This window comes from Podarcis bocagei (assembly GCF_964188305.1).
Source record: "Podarcis bocagei genome assembly, chromosome: 5".
NCBI classification, from domain to species: Eukaryota; Metazoa; Chordata; class Lepidosauria; order Squamata; family Lacertidae; genus Podarcis; species Podarcis bocagei.
In genome coordinates this window covers 77,619,215-77,639,231 of record NC_138129.1, presented here as the reverse complement: position 1 = coordinate 77,639,231, position 20,017 = coordinate 77,619,215, and the positions used below count along the sequence as shown (strand labels likewise).

At 44.1% G+C, this 20,017-nt stretch overlaps 1 protein-coding gene across 3 annotated transcripts in view; it reads right to left on the bottom strand.

Annotated features, from left to right (window-relative positions):
• DPYD (dihydropyrimidine dehydrogenase) overlaps positions 1–20,017 on the bottom strand; it is a 537,474-nt gene that overhangs the window by 105,091 nt on the left and 412,366 nt on the right. For all 3 annotated transcript variants that reach the window (XM_081193976.1, XM_081193978.1, XM_081193977.1), the window contains 2 exons: positions 12,764–12,884; positions 10,028–10,147 (listed from right to left, as the gene is read on the bottom strand). In XM_081193976.1, the coding sequence (XP_081050102.1) occupies positions 10,028–10,147; positions 12,764–12,884 (241 nt within the window). The remainder of the gene's footprint in view (positions 1–10,027; positions 10,148–12,763; positions 12,885–20,017) is intronic.

The window sequence follows — 20,017 nt, the reverse complement described above, 5'->3', positions numbered from 1 at the left end:
TGCCCCCGCCCCGCCCGTGCTGGGAGGCACGCCCCGCCCCTGCGGGAGGCACACCCCGCCCCTGGGATGCAAGCCCCGCCCCTTAGAACAATGCCCATTCATTCTTCTTTAAAAATCTACTTAAGACTGCACATGTGTTGACAAAGGCTGCATAAAACACATGACTTGGTGTTGTGTGGGAAGAGTTGCAACTTTTAAGGCTTCTTGTTTATTTAAAAGAAGTGCTGATTGTGAGAAGATTCAGATTATATCCCTCGCCTTTTGAAAAACAGCAACGGAAGGGGACATAGCCCCTGGTCCGTGCTCCATAAACCTTTGCCCTGGTTCTTAAGTCAGTCGATGAGCTGCGAGCTTCTATGGAAATGGCAGCTGAGTCCCAGCTGAAAAATTATGCATCTCATAAGCTGCTATTCTGCGGAAATGTCAAGCTATGGCAGGCCTGTACCTCAAACTCAGCACTTGGCATTTTCCCTCTGTCTGCTTTGTTGCCATGAAGCAAACATGAACAGTGGGGATTAGTGTAGGGCAGGTAGCAGGCAAGCTCACTGTCAAAAATCTATTATTAGGACTCTGATCTCTTTCTGCACAGACCACTGACGGCAGTGCGTTGGAGGGGGTGGGGGGAAGCGAGACGGCATGCAGTACTGCCCTAATGGAATAAAGAGAATTCTTTGTAAGTCTGTGTACATAATGCATGCAAATGAGCCGCTCTAATGGGCGAGCTACACTTAACAGAAATAATAGCCCCAAATTAAAATCGTATCCGATTTGTGTTGCAGCCCTGCTCTCCGAGTAGGCTTTCCGTAGCCCCCCGCTCTCCAAAGCAGGCTCTAACGTGCTCTCGCCTATTCTGTCTGATTCTCTCTCCAGGTGCAATTTACCTCCCACTAAAATAAATGGTAAAAGTCCAATTGATTTTAACCGCGCTGAATTGCACTCTCTGCTCTCAGCGCGCATGCATATCACATACATTTCCTGCCTCACGATGGCTGGATTTCGATTCGTGTCTAATGACTAGAGCTGACATCACGTAATCAATAAACAACTTGTGACTTAGAAAACAGAAAGCTCCTTGTGTCCCCCCCCCGCCGCTTTCCAGCCAGGTCTCCACCAAGTGATGTGTCAAAGAATAATAATAATAATAGCAACAAAAAGCTGGTATTCCTTCAGCCTCTTTGCTCTTTAAATTAACGTTATCTATTTCTAAGAGATTTAACATATATTGATAAAGACATTTATTTCACTGTGTGTTTCGACGTAACAAATGATCTTCTTGGTACTTTCCTGTCAGGGTTTCCTCAGATGGTTTAATTACATTATTTGAAAGACAGACAGATTTTTAGTATTGTTTTAAAGATTCATTTCCCCTGTTCAAATGAAAACCACAGCAGGAATGTTTTGTGTGTGGCCTCTTAAGGCGAGAGGCAAGATTGTGGGAGTTCTGGGTAAGAGTTAGTTGATGGTTTCTGGTTTTATGTGTTTTTTATTACATACCGAAACTATTGTAAACCACTTTGATATTTTTATGATATGGCAGTATATAAATATTTTTATGCATAAATAAATAAAATATCCCCAGACCCTTCAAACACAGAAATTAGTAGGGAATGGCAAACTTAGCATCCATCCCAACACTTTATCTCTGAAGAAGAAGAAGAAGAAGAAGAAGAAGAAGAAGAAGAAGAAGAAGAAGAAGAAGATAAAAGAGGCAAAAACACAATTAGGAATACTTATGGTTAGGACCTGAATGTGAACATACCTAATTTGCCCATTAATTTCTGGAGGACCACAGGTTCACCATCTTTGAGCTAGATAATAATGAGTCATAAGCAACACTTTTTTCTAGAAAAATAGGTGCTGTTACTCAGCGCAAACACCTTCCTCTTTCTCAATGGCGCCCACCTGAGAGGTGCCAGACGTGAGTTCTGGCGAGTTCTGGCTGGAGGAAAAAAAAGCTCAGATCATAACTGATTTGCCAAAGTGGGATGTTTTCATGGTGAATGATTTTGGTTTTCTAAGGGTTTCATGTAGGATTATGTGCTGATGTTCTGTAAGGGTATTAATGGAATTTTCATATTATTATTTTTGCTATACAAGTATGTTTTCTGACACTTAATGTAAATTGTCTTTTTGAAAAGTTGGTGCAAGGTGTAATTTCTGTATTAATTTTACATTCCTCTCAGCTAAAGAAAGCAGCTTTCTGATAGTCACCAAACTCTGTGGCAGCCAGTTCTTTCCCATTCTGCTCAAGACAAAAGATCCTCTCTTGTTACATGTAGACAATGTGGCATTAATATCATATCCATTAATTAGATTAAGGCAGCTACTATAGACTCTGTTATTAAAAGCAGGTAATTGTTAACTTTTTTTTTTAACCATTCTGGTCACTAAAGGCAAAAAAACAACAATGTGGCTGGTTACATGAGACAGGGTCTTTTTAATTGTGGCTCCCCATCACAGGAATGCTCTACTCAGAGTATTGCTGCTCTTGCCAACCTCACAGGATGAAGTCTTTTTAGTTGCTCAGCCCAGTTAGATCTTCTGCCTTACGTTTCTGATTTGGAGATAAATTGTCACCTTTTTTTGTTCTGTTTTCATAAGCTCCATTGTTCTCACCCATCGTTAGCCATTCTGAAAGATTTCTGGCTAAACTTAAGTGAAGCAACACTTAGCATCTGTATTGTTCTTCTAGATATTTAAAATGAAGATTGGATGTTGCTAGCATCTCTGAACTCTGAACCCACAGGAGTAGCAGATTCTGATGCAAAACTTTATTCCACCCCCCTTGTTCCTGAGCAGGGACGCGGACTTAGAAAAAATATTGGGGGGGCCCGGGAAAGCTCATGAATAATAAATAAGCTCATGAATATGCAAATAAAGTGGCTCCGGCCCTAAATAGGGCAAGCCATGCCCCCCCAGCCAGCCGATTGGCTGGCTGGGAGGTGTGGCCAGTCGGGATTCCCCTGTTCTCGCGGGATTTCCGGCCGGGGCTCTCCGATTAGGGCGCGCGGCTGGCTGGCTGGCGAAGGAGGAGGCGGGGGACGGCGGCGGCGCTCTGCTGGAAGGGCGCCCGCCTGAGATTATTGGGGGGGCTGAGCCCCCCCAAAAATTTTTTTGAGGGGGCTCGAGCCCCCTCAAGCCCCATGGAGTCGGCGCCTATGTTCCTGAGGTAGATCTTCACTCGCCCCTTCTTCCCTGACAAGGAAGGGGCACCATTTTGTGGTTCGCCTCAGGTGCCAAGAGGTTTTGGGCTGGCCCTGTCGCTTGGGGTCCCAGGCCCCCCATCTTGAAATATGATAATTTAATTTTGACTAAACTTGGGCTGCAGATACTCACTTTACTGGACTAAATTGCAACCCAGGGCTGAGGAAAAGCCACCTAGGTTTGGTCATATAGTAATCCATTTATTTCAAGTCTGTCAGTATAGAGGAAACTGCTACATAATTTAAACAATTTATTGGAAAAAAATAAAAAAATGGAGTTATCTGGCACTAAATATTGGATTGGATTTTAGTGCCAGGAGAATATCTGGCACTAAAATCCAAGTGAACTGAAGCAGAGAATTAAAGGCAAATATGTCAACCCCAGCATTACACAGAGTGAACAATAACTGTGATCTTTTAAGAAACAACAACAAAAATGTTACTACTAGTAGTAGTAGTACCTGAGTACTCAGGTATTCCTGACAAATTTAACTTTTGCAAATTCCAATATGAACTGAACAGACCACTATCTCCCAGGCCAATGTGTGGAGCAGAACTTTATCCTTCAGATTTTCACCCCCCATGGCGATTTTTTCTGATCAAAACAATGCATTAAAATGCATTTTTAAATATATGAGAAAACATACATTTAGAAATGCATGTTTTGAGAAGGAAGAACAGGATATTGATGTTGGTCAGGAACATAGATTTAGTTAGGATTATTTCATATTTTACACTTTCTTGCTCATGGAAAGTGCCCAGTCAGCTCCAAAAAGGGAATGTGTTTTCACAAAAAGGTGAAAACTGCTCAAAATCTGGGTTTTAGGTGGGTCACACAAGGTCACACTGACTCATAAATCCTCAGACGTCTGACTAACCTTATCCTCTTGGTGCCAGCATGGACAATCCCCTATTTGTTATGTACTGCAGATGTGTTATATACTATGAGTCCAAATCATGATTTTTATATAAATAATATGAACAAGGCTGTACAATATTATTCCTTAAGGAGAGAGAGCCCTCTTCCTATTGTGCAATATGGCTACCTGCCCTGAATTCTTAATAAAGGGTGGGCAAAATTCAAATAAATAATTTGCATTATTTATAGATTTTCTTTGCTGCCATTCATTCTGAAAAATGGGCTTTTTTTCCCTTTTTAAAAAATAAATAAATAAAGATCAACAGCCAGTAATGCGAACTATATTACTCTTACAAATCTATAATTTAGAGCTAATCCTATTAGAATAATTTATTTCAGTAATACAAAAATAGCATGGCAGCTTGCAAACAGCAGGCTGCCCACCTATAGAACAAATTGTAACCACAATTGCACAGCACAGAAATAACCGCAGCCAGACAGTTTGAACTATAAATCCTTTTAAGTGGAAAGCTTCCAAATAAAAGTGCCTGTGTTCTGCTTTGCACTCTCAGGGCAATCCACAGGACAAATGCTGTTGCGTTTATATTTTAAAACACACAGGCAGTCATGATGGATGGAGACTTGTGGCATTTTGCGTAGGGACGTGCAAAATTCTCTGGGTGTGAGGGACTGGGGAGAGGAGGAATGGTGGAGACCGCCTCCCCAGCCTGATGCTTTCAGAGAAGAAGACGACAGTTCAGAATTACAACAGGGGTTTGAGGGAGGTCACAGCTCAGAGGAAGATGAGGGGGAAAGGTGGGAAATGATGGGAAATGATGGGAGAGGAGGAGGAGGTGGCAGAGCTGGCTGGCTGACACATTAGCACTAGAAAGCATTCCAGACCCACCATCTCCCAGAACCTGGCGAGCCTTAAAAGTAGGAGAGCAAAGGACTCAGAAGCAAAGGGCCCTCAGCGCCACCCGTAGAAGAGATGACAAATGAGGAAGTGGGAGAGAAGAGGAGTGGAGATTTACTGGGGACAACGCCATTCTTACAAGAGGCTGCATTCCCAAGCCTCTCTCTGTAAATATTGAATAAAAAGTAGATGGTAAGGACCTTTCCTTGTCTTATCCGTTCCTGGCAACCTGCCATGGGGGTTGGTTGCAACCTGACATTGGGGCATTTCCAAGACAGATCTTCTCATTAATAATAATAATAATAATAATAATAATAATAATAATAATAATAATAATAATTTTTATTTATACCCTGCCCTCCCCAGCCAAGACCGGGCTCAGGGCGGCTAACACCAAATACAAAAACAATTGATTGAAACACAGCTTAAAAAACAAGATTAAAATACAACATAAAAACATTAAAATGCAGCCTCATTTCAGTGGAAACTCAAGTAAAAAACTTTTTGGGGGGACGAAAACGTCAAGTCCTCACCAAGGCTAACTATCCAGACTGGTCCTACATGGACCAGAAAAAAGCCAGGGAAGTCCCCAAAAAGGAGTTCCAACACAGAAGGAGAAAGGAAAGAATAAAGAAAGAGGGGGAGTTAATCAAATTGATTCCAAGCCAAAGCCCAGGCGGAACATCTCTGACTGAAACTCCAATTCCTGGGACCACCTAGGCCCAGCAGTGAGCCTGACTCATGCTCAAACTCATGTGCCCAACATTGAGGAGACCCATCGCCGCACACTCCTGTGATGTCTTGTGTGCAATGCCTGTAAAACTTCGGGAGGAGGCTGAGCCCAGATCCCAGCACAGTGTGGCTTCAATGACTGGCGGCTCCTCCTCTCTCACACTCAGGAGGAGCCAGCCATTGATGTTCCACCATGTTCAGCCTCCTCCACCCTCTCAACATTCGGCCCCTTGCCAACAAATATTGAGGGGGTTGAAGACTCTTTCAACCCACCTGTGTTCATGCCTGAGCAGGCCTCAGTCTGACAGTGGCTTAAAAAAATTCACAGGTATGCAAACAACCCATGGGGTACCTCGATATTCCCTGGGGAGGAACCCAATGGGCTTTGGCCAGAACTTAAAGAGTCCTGCATTAGCCAGGTATCAGAAGACTGGTGAGTGAAGTAAGCACTTTCAGAACACCTGCCTGCTCTATCAGAAACACAACTTTTGAACAGATTTCTCCTTGGGTGGAAATCTACAGCACTGCTAGTATTGTTTATTCCTCACCACTCAAGCTGCAGTGCCAAAGGGAGTGAGCCTGACATGAGCCACTCTGCACCTTCCTCCTCCTCCTCAGGCTTATATATACTGCAGCAAACTGGCTCTTTGGTACAAGAAGAGGAGTGTGTATACATATACCAAGCAATAATCTTGCCTTCATTTTCCCCAAGTTACTCCTGCTCTGAGTCAGAGACTGGGGTTATAGGAGGAAATAATCAAGGTGAGAATGATGCCCTAGCTTGCCATCGTACAGATGGCCATCAGTCTGTGATCTACTTGTGCGTACAACAGCAGGGAGGGAGTCTCACTAAGCTCACGGACACAGCAACCCTTGCAGAAGTCTAAAATGTTCTCTCTGTCTATTCATGTGAGCAGGTGCTTGGGGGAAAGCCGGGAGAACTCACAGGAGCAAGAAACATGCAGTATTAACAAGTTCTACTAGGCAAAGTGTATTAGTGTCTCTTGACGAAGATAGCACACACATTTTCATTCACAGGTATCCTAAGAGGTGAAGTCCCTTCTGGCTCTCATACTGGAAAAGCCAGACCCTAGTGAAAGCTGAAGCCCTAGGCAACACAAAGAGCCTGAGCTAATAAAAGCCAGAAGGCTTATACCCCCTTGCAACAACACTTCAGAATAGGCAAAGCATGCTTGTTTGTTTTTGGCATTTAGCTATTGCCCTTTCGGCACAAGGGCTCTCAGAGCAGCTTAAATAATCAGTATTAAAGCAGTCCCTGCTCTCAGCATAGCAATCTAAATGACACGACACACAAGGAAAAAGGAATGGGAGGGAGGAGGGGAAAGCAAGCACGAGCTCTTAAAGTTACAGCTGAATAACTGTTTGGCTCTCTTTTACCCATAACCTAAATTTGGATTTTTAAAAAATGAAGTTAATTAAAATCTAGGATAACTTATTGGTCAACTATCAACTTTTTTTCCTGAAAGCTACCATGCTTAAGAGCTGAATGAATGAGCTGATCCCCTGCTTATCACTCTCCCATTCAGTGGTGTGTGGTCAGTGGACTGGGGAGGGGGGGTCTAGGCTAGTCCCCTACAGGGGCAAAGGAAGGAGAACCTCCTGGTGCGGGATGTTGGGGGCGGGGCAAACCGCCCAGCATGCATGTGTGTGTGCCGCTATGTGCCGCACACGCGCATGTCGCTATGTACCGTGCATGCATGTGTGTCGTATAGACAGTGGCTGGATCCTCTGCTCATGGCTGCTGCAGCAGCAGAGGGATCCCACCGTTGTCCGTAAGGTGCTTGAGCGCCGTACAGACGGCGGCGGAGGGTGCAGCCACGAGCAGAAGATCCTCCACATGTGGCTGCAGCGGAGCAATGTTGGTGGCTCGCGCCGCTGCACCCAGGGGGGTGAGTTCACCGTGGGGTGCCTCCTTGTCACCCCCTCAGAGATGGCACCTGGGGGCAGACCACCCCCCTGCTCCCTTCCTCGACCACTGGTCCCCTAAATGTTCCCCTGGCGCCTCCTTCCCAAAGCCCACGAAGCTTCTGCTTGGCTTAGGGAAGAAGAGAAGAAGAAGAAGAAGAGGAGGAGGAGGAGGAGGAGGAGTTTGGAGTTGATATCCCGCTTTATCACTACCTGAAGGAGTCTCAAAGCGGCTCACATTCTCCTTTCCCTTCCTCCCCCACAACAAACACTCTGAGAGGTGAGTGCGGCTGAGAGACTTCAAAGAAGTGTGACTGGCCCAAGGTCACCCAGCAGCTGCATGTGGAGGAGCAGGGAAGCGAACCCGGTTCACCAGATTACGAGTCTACCGCTCTTAACCACTACACCACGCTGGAAGATCGATTCTCACACACATGACATCAGGACATCAAGATGTCATGAATGTGACATCTCCCTGCCCATCGCCTTCGCAAGCTGTTGCCTCTGGCCCTAAACGTTCCCCTACGAAAAATTTCACCACACACCACCCTGTTCCCATTGAGAACAATGGGACTTGAACCGCTTAAGCTTGGTTGCCCTGCTTAATCTCGCTCTCCCACTCTCCTCCCCTGTAAATGCTGGACATTTAAAGCCTTGCTACAAAAGAAAAGAAAAGGGCGGGAGGCTGTCTATTACTGTTTTCAATACTCTTAAAGTTTAGCTTCGAAAATCTCTCACCCTTTTCCCACAGACCAGGAGGGTTCCAGTTGTGAGTGATATTCCCTTGCTCCCCAAAGAGGTGAATTTCCAACCATGAAAGCAGAGCTTTACTATGGAAATGGGGACAGGCTTGGAAAAGCGCAAGGAGTCCAGGTACTGCTGTAATCTGTACTATACACATACTTAAAAATTTGTGCTGTGGAGGACACGCTTTTCATCATGCAGCAATTTTATAGTTTTATTGGTCTGACATTGCCATGAAGGAATTCAGAAATGGCAGCTTAAAATGAAAGAAAGGGGGGGGGGGAAATACCACCGAACGGCGTTACTTATATAAAATACTACTGCAATAGTTCTTTTATTAATTTTTAATGTGCAGCACCCTCTGTGACCTCTTTTATTCTTTCGCTGTCAACATGGCAGACTGGGAAAAAATTGAAGCGGGATAATAAAGCCTAGGAAGTCCTTAACCCCCAAGAGAACGCACGTGTGTTTCCTCTTCCTCTCCTGTCCGTCTGTCTGCGTCTCAGTCTCTTTGCGCACACTTGACGCGCACAGAGATTAAACCGAATGGCTCTATTTTTGCCTCAAGCTAATGCCTTTCTTTGCATTTCTATATTTACTTTAAATACTGCCTATTAAGCACAAAAGTGTATTTATCTGTGCAAGGCTATGGACCAATTTACTGCAGTAAACGATTTCCATACATTTATAAGTCAATTAAAACACACACACACACACACACACACACACGACACACTCAGCAAGATAATCGCCACAGGACAGCCTTCCTGTTTTTGACACACAATAGAACTACATGAAAGAAAGCTGTTTCCTTTTGTCTGTCCAGCCTGATTCAGCTGCATTTTGCTTGAACAGTGGGGCACCATTATGCGATGAATATTTACCACTGTTTATATCTCCAAGGAGACTAATCTCCATACCACTACAGTCCAGAAGCTCACGGCATTTTCTCGGCAGGACCAGGTTCATGTTGTCACAGCAACTGAGGGCACGGGGTCAAACAGATTAATCCATCAGTGAAAATAAAGCATGGCACGGGTGCACCACAACTCCCCCCACGCCTCCGACAGAGGGTTTAAAATCATGTTTTGTGCAGGCACCCATTGTAGTGTGTGTGTGTGTGTGTGTGTCACAAAGGAGTGAGGCAGAGAAAACATTAAATTGGGGAGTGTGGTTTCACATCCCTGGGGGAGCCACTTATGGAAACATGGCGGGAAGGTGGATTTTGAAAGGGAGACAGATGCCAAGTGCAGCACATAAAGAATTCCCACGATGCATTGGGAATGCTTGTATTTTCCTCTGGTGGTGCCCTTTGATTAGCCTCTGTCTAACATGTGGCCTGACAACTGTGACAGAATGAAAAATTCCAGGAAAACTGTGGGTCACGAGAGAAAAGAGATTTCCCCCTTCCTCGGGGTTGACCCTATCACTGCCTTTCGTTGCAGTGTTTCACCATTAAGGAAAGGGCAGCCCAAGAGTGTTCACACTCAATCTGCTCCATCTGTCATGACTATTAGGGAACACACTGGCCGGCAAAAAAGCGCGGAGAACAGAGCAGGCACAACGCCCCTAGCCGTGCTGCAAGTAGCGCCTGATCTTTCGCTGGCCCCAGAGGAGGCGTTTTCATCGGGAAAGGGCAACACTTACCTGACACTCCGCCGTAGGTAGTCTTCTTCCCCAGCCCGACAGCTGGCCAAGGTGTGCCATCTGCTCTCAGTCCCATCAGCCCTGACACGGTGTTGGTGGCTGTAACACCATCTGCGCCACCTGAGGACAAATTTAGGGACAGACTTAATAAGCTGGAAAAGAGATGCTGGAAGTTATCCCACAGCGGTAGCGCAAGAAGACCATGAAGCCAAGTCAGCCTTTCTTTCTAGCCATAATCCTCCATCACCCAATTCGTTGTCCTCATATCTTTTTTTTTTAAATTACAAATTTAGAATTTGTAGAGTGCATTTCAAAGACAGTGATACCTCTGGTTGCGAACGGGATCCATTCCGGAGGCCCGTTCGAAACATGAAAAGCCCACAACCTGAAGTGCCGTATCTGCGCAGGTGCACAGTGTGATTTGGCACTTGTGCGCATGCGCAAAGCGTGATTTAGCGCTTCTGCGCATGTGCGAGCAGCAGAACCAGGAAGTAAACCTTTCTGGTACTTCAGGGTCAACATGGGACGCAACCTGAAAAAACCTAATATGTAGCAAATGTAACATGAGGTATGACTGTATCCCAAGGATGTCACACAGAGTAATCTTTACAGCAGCTACTCTTGCCATGGAGCAGGGATTGTTTGCAGCTCCTGGCTAGTGGCTGTGGTCAGAGAAGGGCTGTGGCTCACTGGTACAGCATATGCATGCAGAAAGTCCCAGGTACTTTCCCCAACATCTCCGGGTAGGACTGGGAAATAGCTCTGCCTGAAATTCTGCAGAGAGGCCATCAGTCAGTGGAGAAATACTGAGCTAGATGGACCAAGAGTCTGACAAGGAAGGTTCATATGTTCCTATGTTAAGTGCACACTTGATAACAAACCCATGTTTATTTTGATGTAATGCTGGAAATAGTCCAAAAAACCAGAGGGATGCAGCCAGGGAACTCTCTGTGCTCTGGCCTTCTCAAGTGGCCTTTCAGAGGGTACACTATTGTCCAACTCCAATATAAATCACGCCCCCCCCTCCATGGAGAGATACCTACAAGGGGAATACACGTGAATTTAATAAAATCTTTCTATGAGCAAATGATGAGTGCTTATGAAGAGTTGCAATAGGATTAACCAAAATAGCATGGTTTTACCTAATTGTTTTGACTGGCCATTCACACAAGGAATGTGTGTTTATGCATAGACAATCTGATGCATTTAAAGATTATTTCATGTTTTCTGGATTTTATGCTGGAAATTGACGGCATGACTGAATCTTCAGTCAGTCAAATGTTAGCCTCCACCCCCAGTGGCCAATTGTATAGGAGATGGAGGGAGGCATGTTGGGTGAGTGTTGAGGAAAGCTATCCCACACCTCACAACATGTAGAACAACTTACAATTATATTCTCCATGCACAAACACAATCCTGGCCCTGGCTAAGTTCCTCTTGGAAGTAATAAGAAACAAAAACCTACACGCTCTGGATAGTGAGGGCTTTGGAACCCTTTCCCCGTATTTCTGTTTTATTTTCCTTTTGAAGATATTTTTGTGGGTCTTTGGACTGAAATAAAGAATGTGTGTATATCCTCCATGCTGTCCCTTTGTTTAAACAGGAGAATGAAACCAATAAGAGCTAGCCTTTTTAAGGACATAATATATTGCCTAAGAAACAATCTGATTATCAATTGCATCAAACAAGCAACGATTTACAATTTTGTATTTTCCTTGAATAAAACAACCATAAGCAAAGCAATCTGGATTTTTTGGGGGGAGGGTTTTTTTATGTCTCTCAAAAGGTTTAGTGCATCAGTTTCTGCTCATGGGTTATATGCTAGCTGGGTCTTCATGAAGTGGAAGAATGGAGTACCCTGTTTCTTAGCTGCTCCATGCTGGCATCTAGACCATGTGATTCTCTGCCCTCTCCCTTTCTAAGGAAAGAAAAGAATTCTATGAGCCAGGAATACATGTGATCAGGTATCAGCATGGGGTGCTTGGTTTATATGTGAGGGCATCTGCACGGCAGAAGAAAGCAGGTCCAGAATCAGGGATTGGCATGATTAGACACCTGCTGAACCCCACATCCCAGTGAGGGCTCCACTATCAAGGTCCCCCCTCTAGATTTGCTCCTCTTCTTCCTCACCATCACCACCCGCTTGCTCACTATCTCTCCCCTTCTGGCCCAAATGGAGTAAAGCAAATGAACAGTGGTGGAAAATAAGGAGAAGGGGTTGCCAAAACTCTTTGTTTGTACTTTGCTTGGCAGAAATGGTGAGGATGAGGAGCAGCATCTAATGGTGAAGGCAGTCAACCTGGTGCCCTCAAGATATTCTGGACTACAACTTTCACCAGCCCCAGCTAGCATGGCCAAATAGTCAGTGAAGCTGTGGGTTTAGGGAGGGCGCCAAGTTGGAGAAAGTTGCAGTAAGGGATTGAGACTTGCACAGAGAATACGATGGACTGAGGGTGTCTTGCCCCCCTTCCACTTCAACCCCCCCCCAAAAAAAGACAGCCCTGGAGAAGAAAAGATGACACAACCTCCTTCACCAGGTGAAGGCCCAGATAATGTATGAACCAGTGGCATCTCTTCACATAAGTTTCTCAGTGAGAAAAGAGGGCGAAAATGAAAATGGCAAATGTCTCGTGTCCCTTAGTAGATTTCTCCTGCTACAACGCCACTTACATGTCCTGATTAATCAAGCTGTGAGCTTATATGACAGGGAGATGCCAAAACATCTGAGCTTGTTACCTTCTTGGGAAGCCCTTGCAATGCTCACAATATCCGTGACATTTGGGGTCAGCTTGGCAAAGAAAGGAATCCGAACAGCTTGCCTCACCCAGCGACAGATGTTGCGCACCAGCTCTGGATCCTGTTCAAATAGGTCAGATAAATACAGTGCATAATTAAAAGTAATGTGATCAAAACTTTCCAACAATCTGCTGCACTGTGGCTTGCTGAAATGATACTTAAATGCTCTGCTTTGCCTCATTATCTTAAGCTGTATCTGCATTCCTTCTTCCCAGTCCAAGGCAGCAAGAAAAGTATGCCTGCCATATATCTCATACCTAAAAATAAAACTTAAGAGGGCTGGCAGTATGATGTAGGATTGCTCAAGCTATCACTGTGGACAGCCATAAGTATCAGCTAGTTGAATGCCTCAAAACTATGTGGAAACAAGTGCATGGTCTAGGGCTGGGGCTGGGGGAGGGCTTTCAAAAATGTGAGCCTCCACTTTGAAAAAACCCCACAAAACCTTATGGCTCGTTTTAAGTGAATCTAGAACCTGTGTTGATCCTTGAAGTGGGTTGCAGTGGGTCATAAACACAGATGTCCCTCCCCTGCCAATTCTTCTCTCTCACATAGCCACTTTGCAAGGGTCAAATACTGCACTGAAAAGCACTTGGATATCTGGATTTATTTTTTAACATGATCGGATTTCATTTTATTATAATGGCGTAATAAGTCGAGCAGCTTTAATTTAACCATATAAGATTGTTTGTACGTAGGATTTAGCTGTTTTGTACCGAGGAATTATGATGAGCTGCACATATATCACAGAAAGCTTAAATGCCACAAATAGGAAGAGAACGTCTTTACCATGGCTGCACCATGGGTGAGCAATTCCACAGCAATGCACAAGTCCAAGCAGAATTAAACCTTAAGAGCAGGCAAAAACACCTCATACCAAACTGAAACAAAAAGTCAAAGGCATTTCGCCTACTCAGACTATTTATATTTTGATTATTCTGTAGCCCAGAGCCAGCCAACTGGTAGACCCTTAGAGGGGTATGGACCCAAACATGACGGTATCTATTTTTATCTGCCCTCCATGGGAGTTGCCATTTTTATTCAAAATGTTTCCCCACTTGAAATATACTCGGAGTCGAGTGTGGATTTCATGCTCTTTATTCAGCTCATAGTAGTGAGGAGGAATGGAAGTTCCCCCCAAATGTCTGCTTTATATACATTATTTACACAATGGGTCCCACGTGATTGGCTAATTCTGGGATTCTCCTGTAGGCCAATCAGGTTGTAGATTCACTCCCACCTGATTGGGAGGCTTCTGCGGACCAATCAGACTGCTGCATTTTGGATCCTATTGTTCTAGGACCAATCAAACTGCTGCAATTTGGATCCTATTCAACTCAGTACATAACACCACTGTTGCGATTTTAAGACAACAAAGAAAAGTAACCAAGATGTATGAAATTCCACACTTGTGATTACACTTCAAAATTTTGTACAAACCTGTATGCAACCTGTACATCTAACTTCTGTAGGGCAGGGATCAGGGATCTGTGGCTCTCTAGGGGATGTTGGACTTTAGCTCTCATTAGCCTGGCAAATGGACAGGGATAGTAGGAGTTGCAGTCCAATAGCATCTGCAAGGCCATAGGTTCCCCATCCCTGCTGTAGGTAATGCTATTCCTGAGTATAGGTGATTTTGAACAGTGAGCCCCCTACTACTAAGCAGAAATTTGTTTTCAGGTCTGGTGCCAGCATCTGGAGTCCTACCAGGGCTTAAATCCTGCCCTGGGCCTGCCACACAAGGCACTGTGAAGCTGCCACCTTAAATTTCCCACAATGCAGCATTCTGCGGCACTGTGAGAAGTTTAAAATTGTAGTCACCTGCCACTACCACTAGTGAAGTACATTTCCACCCAGCCCCAACATAGAAGGGGTCCCATGAAGGGCACTTTCCTGCTGGGCTGTGAAATCTCAGGCTACTCTTGTTTATTAGGTAATTTGTTCTGCGGTCAGTTTGTGAGGGGGGTGGGAAGACACTTCAGACCCAAGGACCCGGGTCTGGAGCATACAGTGGTCCTAGAGAACTATCCCGGAGGTAATCAACGCCATTTGAGCCACAGGAGTCTCCAATAAACTAAACAACATGAGTTGACAAAGACGTATTAAGCCTCCCCCCCCCCCCATACCTCCCTCGCCCAAATAGCTCCTAAGCACAGTTATTTTGGAGAGGTCAAATGGTTTCTCTGAACACTCATCTCCTTTGAAGAACGGTTCAGGATGACAAAAAGCTAAATGGGGAAGAAGAAAAAAATCAACTCGCTCTCTTTAAAGCTAGAAATAGAAATCTTCAAGCACTTACTGCCCTCGTGGGACAGCCATCTTTTAGAGGACAATCAGCTATCTGTTCTATTGATAATGGCTCTATAGTAGTAATGCTCTTTGATTCCAGAGCATGGAACAGTCTTTCACTTTATTACTCTGTAATAAGTTTCTCCCTCTTGTGACAGCTACTGATAATGCCTTTTGATACATTATGTTAAAATCGGCAACACCGATTTCGTGACTAATATGATCTTAATGAGTTAAAAAAGTTCTGAGGAGAATGATAAATAATTTATCCCAAAACAAACCGTACGAGCGCGCCAGTCGTGTGTCAGCTAGATCCTTTCCTATAATTATTTACATGTATTCCTTCCATGCTCTTTGCTGAAGTTAATTAAATTTGTCATAAAGAAAGAGGCCTCTGATTAAAGGGCGTATCGTCACAAAAAAACAGCCGATAACCAGATTTAGATATAGGCTGAATTTGCACATAAACACTAAGCCAAACCATGGCTTACTTAGTGTGAACGCGGAGGTTCTCAGAGCAGAGACTGCAGCCATTTTACTTCTTCTGGGTCCGTTTAGCTCAGTGTGGAGTGGCAGTTGAGCCAAGGTTTGCCTTGGTGTATCTTCTGTTCGTGCTTAAACACTTTCCTCCTTAACTTTGGCTTTGGTGTCACAACACCCTGAGCTAAAGGACGAGGGAAGGAAAAAAAAAAATAGGTGCAAGCTCTTCTCTGGGATCCAGCATGTTTGTGTAGTCTCGGTAAGTCATACTTTTGGCTTGGTGTGCTGTGCAAACCCGGGCACTGCAATCCTAATCTGATAAAACCATCATTTATCAGACCAAGAAAGACGTTTGTATTGAACAGATGTAACATTTTAAATGCGGTGGAAATAGCTCAAATGAGCATATCTGTTTTCAGGGTAGTCAACGTATGTCAAACCACTTCCATCACATTTAAATGTTATGTCTGCGTCTTCAGCCTGAGGTAAGCATCACTATATTTAAACCACTGCTGGCTGACTTACAGTGCAGAGCGTTATCTTAAAATATTCTGATAATGGAGCATCCATAAATAATAATGTGTTCCATTGCTCGTCCTTGCATGTGTCTTGGGTTATTCCTCAACAACGCACCTTCTTCTTTATTGAATTAAGAGATTTCTTTGCTAAGGTTTCAATGGATAACAGGTGACCTGTGCTTTTGATTGTTGAGAACAGCCTGTGTGGTACCATTGTGAAGAGACATTGAAGTCAGAGTAGTGTGGTAGATACAGGGGGGACTGTAGAGTGTTGGGCTTGCATTGTAGTAGTAGTAGTAAAATATAATAATAATAATAATAATAATAATAATAATAATAATAATAATTTATTCATAACCTGCCCAGCTGGCTGGGTTTCCCCAGCCTCTCTGGGCAGCTTCCAATAGAATTGATGATGATGATGATAAAGCAGCGATAAAACATCAGACATTAAAAACTTCCCTAAACAGGGCTGACCTTACAGCAGCCTTTCTCAACCTGTGGGTCCCCAGATGTTGTTGAACTACAACTCCCTTCACCACTAGCTAGCAAGGCCAGAGCTCAGGGATGATGGGAGTTGTAGTCCAACAACATCTGGGGACCTACAGGTTGAGAACCGCTGCCTTACAGGATTATTTTGAGGACAAAATGGGCCCAATCCTATAATATACTGGATTTCTTGGAGGAACAGCGAGATGCAATTGCTAATAATAAGAACAACAATAATTCAAGAGCACTGCTATCCATGGGGGCTCGTTTCTATTTTACCCATTTCACAACAAAATGCTTGCTATGTGCAGTTATAATCCCCAGGAAATTTCTGGAAAAGGAAAGCGAGCGCTTCCCGCTTAGGAATAATAGTGGATATGAGCAGAGCTTAAAGAGGAGGATGTGTTATGCTTTTGATCCCCATCTCCCGTTTAGCAAAACTTCGGGGGTATTTCCCTTCACACCCCCCCGTTGTGTTTTGAATGCTTTAATAATTAATCGTAGGCATTCAAAGACACATGCCATGGGCATCGGCAGGGCCTAAGGTGTATTTACATGAACGCCGCCCCTCCCAGACTTAGGTCTGCACATTTCTAGCTAATAAAAATGGTGATCTCCCCTGCACATGCAGCTTTCATGAAATATTCATGAGAGCTGCACCGGCATTTCGAAAGCAGCTGCATCCTTGCGACTTCCATTGCTCGCTTATGAATATCCTGATGGGACCCACTTTAGAAGAGAGAGCACCTCCAGAAGGTACAAATCATACAGGCTTTCGTGATAATTTTCTCCAGCTTAGGCATTTTAACAATAATGGGGAGAATATCTGTATTATAAGCAAAGCAGCATGTGCCGTGCCAACATTATCTTTCTCTCTCTCCCGTCATCCTAACACACAGAAGCTTTGCGAAACAGAATCTGGAAGATGCAATATTGTTTATTTCCACCTGCCTAAAAGTGTCAGTGGTCTACCTGTTCAAAGGAGTCAGCGGCTCAAAGCTTTTTTATTATTATTTAAAGGATGTATTCCTAGGCCTCTCTGAAATTGCCAAAGTAGGTCTTTGGATTCAGGCATCCGTGTCCTAGAGACAGAGATGAATTAATTCATCCATTTCAGCTTCTCTCGGTTTTTTCATTTTTCCAATTTTAAGTTGAATTTTCCACATTTCCCCATCAGTTTGTGAATTTTATTTAAAGACTTCTTGAAAATTCAACAGGATTGTAGTGTGAATTTCTTTTTTTATATCCATGTTCATATGTTATTATGTTATTTTGCCTATCATACACATTTTTTGCAAGGCATTTCCCCACAATATAATGCATTTCTGCTTATTATTTTCAATAAAATATACATTTTTCTACACATTACTTGACTGGATAACTGCATTGCAAAATACAGAAATGTACAAATTTCAAAGGGCAGCTGTGCTTTGTTTTTCCGTATGGTTTTTGGAAATTCCAAATTAGGTAGGTTCACCTTTAAATGTGAATCCAATCAAAATTCTCTCCCTATAAATGTGAAATCAATTCATTTTCTTCTCCCATCTACACATGGTCATTGAATTGCTGAAGTTGAAACAGAGTTAACATCACTGTAGCAGCATGAAGAAAGTTGCTGTACAGAAATAATACCTTGTACAAAGCCAGAAGACAGTGTAAAGAATTTGCTGCCACTTTTTCTCACAACAAATGTTATCAACGCTACACTGATTTTTTTCTCATTCATATTCAGTTCCTTAGCAAGTGTCTCAAATTAGCCCTTGCACCTGAGATCCAGATTTTCATCAGCTTGCAAAAATGTCAGTGATGACAGAAAATGGATGAAAATTGATTTGCTTTATCTAATACTGATTTACTTTATTTCTCTAATGCACAGTTTGCTGTTTAATGTAGCTAGGACTTTGTGGAGATTCTAGGTAACAACAACAACAACAACAACAACAATGCAAGAGTGAGTGGATGGATAGAGAGATACAGCTGAAAAAGTGTGCAGAGAATCTGCTCCTGTATACTTGTTGGAGAGCCTGGTTTACAGACCATAGCTCCCCAAGAGAGCATACATCCTTCAGACATAATCCCCCCCTTAAAAAATTAGCACATTTATCAGGTCTAGGGGGTTGTACCAAGGCAACCATGGCTACCTTCTAACCATTGTTCACCATTCAAAGGCAGCAGTTTCCTTCGCTAAGAAAAAATTCCCATTAAGTACAACTAAACAATTCATAAGCACCAGCATTGGCCGCAGTGAAGACTAATGGTGATTTTCCATAAACTAGAACCTGAAAACTGTAGCTAGAAGTGGATATCCAATCTTGCATCAGCCCTCAGTAAACAATGAACATAAGTTAATGGTATACTGTGCTTATAACACCATGGAAGCTACATCTTGATGGCACAATTACATGCCACATTGGCACATGTGTGACTGAGCCTACCTATTCTGTCATCTCCCATGGTCTGATTGCACTGGGTAGCTACATGAGACAGAGCCTTCTTAGGGGCAGCACCTAGACTGTGGAACTTTCACCTGGCTTCATCATTACTGGCGTTCAACTGGCACATTAAGACCTCACAGAACACTTGGGACTGGAGGAACCAAGTTCTGCTTCATGTCCTTATTCAACTTCTTGTTTTATAGATGGGTGGTCACAGGGAGAAGACTGGGAGGCGGGGCTGTCAAAAGCTGAAGAGGTAAAATGGATTTGTGAGAAGGGAGAATCTGTGGCAGAGAGAAGCCCAGAAGAAGGAACGTGGGGTGAGGGAGACCCAGAGGCAGAGATGAGTCAGGCTGATGAAGAAGCAAGGATGTCTTCCCCTCATGCTGCAACGAACTCCTCTCCTCCCTTGTCTCACAGGACCAGGTGAGGCATGAAGCAGGACATGCCAAGGTAGGCATGCCAGCATAGTCTCAGGTTGCTTGTGAAAAACCCTGGAGGAGACTTAGGCAGCTGTGGGAAGGCGGGGACCTTGAGTCTCCACAACTGCATCAAAGGGACAAGACATACCAAGGAAGAGTTGCTGTACTCATTAGGCCTGGCACTTCTGAGCAGACCTTGTTTCCTTCACTTACTCTGTGTGATTTATTGCTGGCTGGCTCCTTGACAGGTCACAATTAGGCCCCAGACCTGAAGTCCACCACCCCTCATTGCAGTGGCTAGAATGTCATTCGTATAAGACGCCCGCATGTATAAGACGCCCCCTATTTTGGGGGACTAAATTTAAAGAAAGCGAGGGGAGATGGCCCAAAGTTATTGAGCTTTTTTTAGGGGTAAAGGCTGGGGGTTGGCAAAGTGGGCAGCTGCTCCCCCAAGCCACTGCAGTGGGAAACTCCCTAGAACACGGGCCGCCAACCAGCTGGCTTCCCCTCCACGCCACTGTGGGAAACACTCCCTAGAGCGCGCACCTCCTGCAGCTGCAT